The sequence below is a fragment of the Merops nubicus genome, unplaced genomic scaffold, assembly GCF_000691845.1.
Source record: "Merops nubicus isolate BGI_N331 unplaced genomic scaffold, ASM69184v1 scaffold35974, whole genome shotgun sequence".
NCBI classification, from domain to species: Eukaryota; Metazoa; Chordata; class Aves; order Coraciiformes; family Meropidae; genus Merops; species Merops nubicus.
Window position 1 is genome coordinate 5,394 of NW_008602865.1, and position 1,898 is coordinate 7,291.

Sequence of the window (1,898 nt, forward strand, 5' to 3'; positions counted from 1 at the left end):
CACAGCCTCTCTGGGCAGCTGCTCCAGGCTCGGGCACCCTCACACCAAAGAATTTTTCCTTATGTCCAAATGGAACCTCCTGGGTTCCAGTTTGTGCCCCTTGCCCCTTGTCCTGTTGCTGGGCACCACTGAAAATCAGAGTCTGGAGTCTGTGAAAGCTCTTCCATAGGCACATTTAGTGTGGAACTTTGTATTTCTCTTGCAGTTCACTGTCTCCTACATGGAGCTGGGGGGTTTTGCTGTCGGGGCTGTGATTCCTTGTCTGGGTGTTGGTGTTACGTGGTGGGTGGGGGGCAGGAACCAGCATCCCCATTACCACCAAACTAACTGTGTGTCACTTGCAGGTACATGAGTAGACCCGTGATGAGTGGCCCTGGTCTGTATGATCCTACAACCATCATGAACGCAGATATTTTAGCCTATTGCCAGAAGGAAGGATGGTGCAAACTAGCATTCTACCTTCTATCTTTTTTTTACTACCTATATGGGTAAGTTTTTCCCTTCTCTTTCCCCCTTAATATTCAGTCTGAAGTTCTGGCTCAGTGCACGAGAAGAACGTGTATAATGCCAACTTCCCTGCAAAAAACCCCACAGCCCTATTTATTGCTTTAAAACACAAACCTTAATTTGGTTGGAATTAGTATTTTGAGCTCTATACCATGCTCAGAGACTTGAACACTCCAAGCTTTTCCTCCTTCAGCATTGTCTTTGTTCTGGGCTCCCTGTTTCTGTGGCCCTTGGTTCAGGGACAGCCGAGGGTTGGATCAGCTGATGTTGTGTTTCTGATGTGTTTTGTGTCAGGTCTCCCACCTGTCTCACACAGAACAGGCAGCTGTATGAGGAATTGTGTCCTGCTAATGGAAGTGGTGCTCTTTGATGTTTGTGTTTTCTTTTCCAGCATGATTTATGTTCTGGTGAGCTCCTAAGAAGACCTTTGGCAAGCTTTGTTCCAGTTAAGTGCATGCAAACGCCACGAAACGTGGATTCCTCACAACGAGAACCTCTTACCAAGATTAAATATGGAATCTGATCATCAAGTTAGGAAATGACATCTCCCCTATTTTTAAAATATTTCCACATTTTATATTTGTGGAAAGACTGTTTTCTTATTCTTCACTGGGACGCTGAAATTAAAGAATTACGTGTAAATTAACATAAAGGTGACGGGGTTTGGAAAAGCTTTGACCTTGCACTCCATAAGGAACAGCCATAATCTCCACGTGCGGGTTGTCACCGAGTAGCTGTAGGACACCAGGGGTTTGCTTTAGGCTGGGCGTTGTAGCGGCGCCTTTGGACTTGGCTTGTCCCCCTCCAGCCATCAGGAGGTGCTTGGGGAGGACTGGGAGCACCCTGCCAGTTCCCTGTAGGCCATGCTGCTCTCAGGAGATGAATTCATGGACACAGTTGGGAAAATAGGAACCCTGGTTTGGTTTATTGTGGTTTTTTTTTTTTTTTTTTTCTCTTTCGGGTTAATCTTTCCCTGTATATGCATGGTCCAGAGACTTCTGTATTTTCACCGAACGTTCAGCCTTGCTTTAATCTCAAGCCTGTGTCATTGTGATAGAAGTTGAATTGTCCATGAAGGGGTGAATTTAAATGATGATTTTTTTTTAAAAAAAATTACTTAATTTTTTAATGTTTCTTCTGTCTTATTAACAAATGGACAAATCTGCAGCACTTACCAAGTCCAATGATGGAAATGCTCTTGAGTTTAAGAGTAATACTACCAACCTTTTCAAAACAGAAAGTGAGATTGTGAAACTGCCCTGCTGTTCCTTAGTGCAATAAATAACAATAAAAAAAATCTCAAATTCAAAACCCACTTATTTTTAACTGGTGCCTTGTTTTGTTTTTAAATTGAGCAGATACTTGCTGTATTCATCTGGTTGATGATGGAT

The 1,898-nt window shown here is 43.2% G+C and overlaps 1 protein-coding gene across 1 annotated transcript in view; it reads left to right on the forward strand.

Moving 5' to 3' along the window:
* CNIH1 (cornichon family AMPA receptor auxiliary protein 1) overlaps nt 1–1,312 on the forward strand; it is a 5,448-nt gene extending 4,136 nt beyond the window's left edge. Inside the window, exons 3-4 of the mRNA XM_008938494.1 lie at nt 345–488; nt 899–1,312. Of these exons, the coding sequence (XP_008936742.1) occupies nt 345–488; nt 899–926 (172 nt within the window). The 3' untranslated portion in view covers nt 927–1,312. The remainder of the gene's footprint in view (nt 1–344; nt 489–898) is intronic.
* The last annotated feature ends 586 nt before the right edge of the window (nt 1,313–1,898 follow it).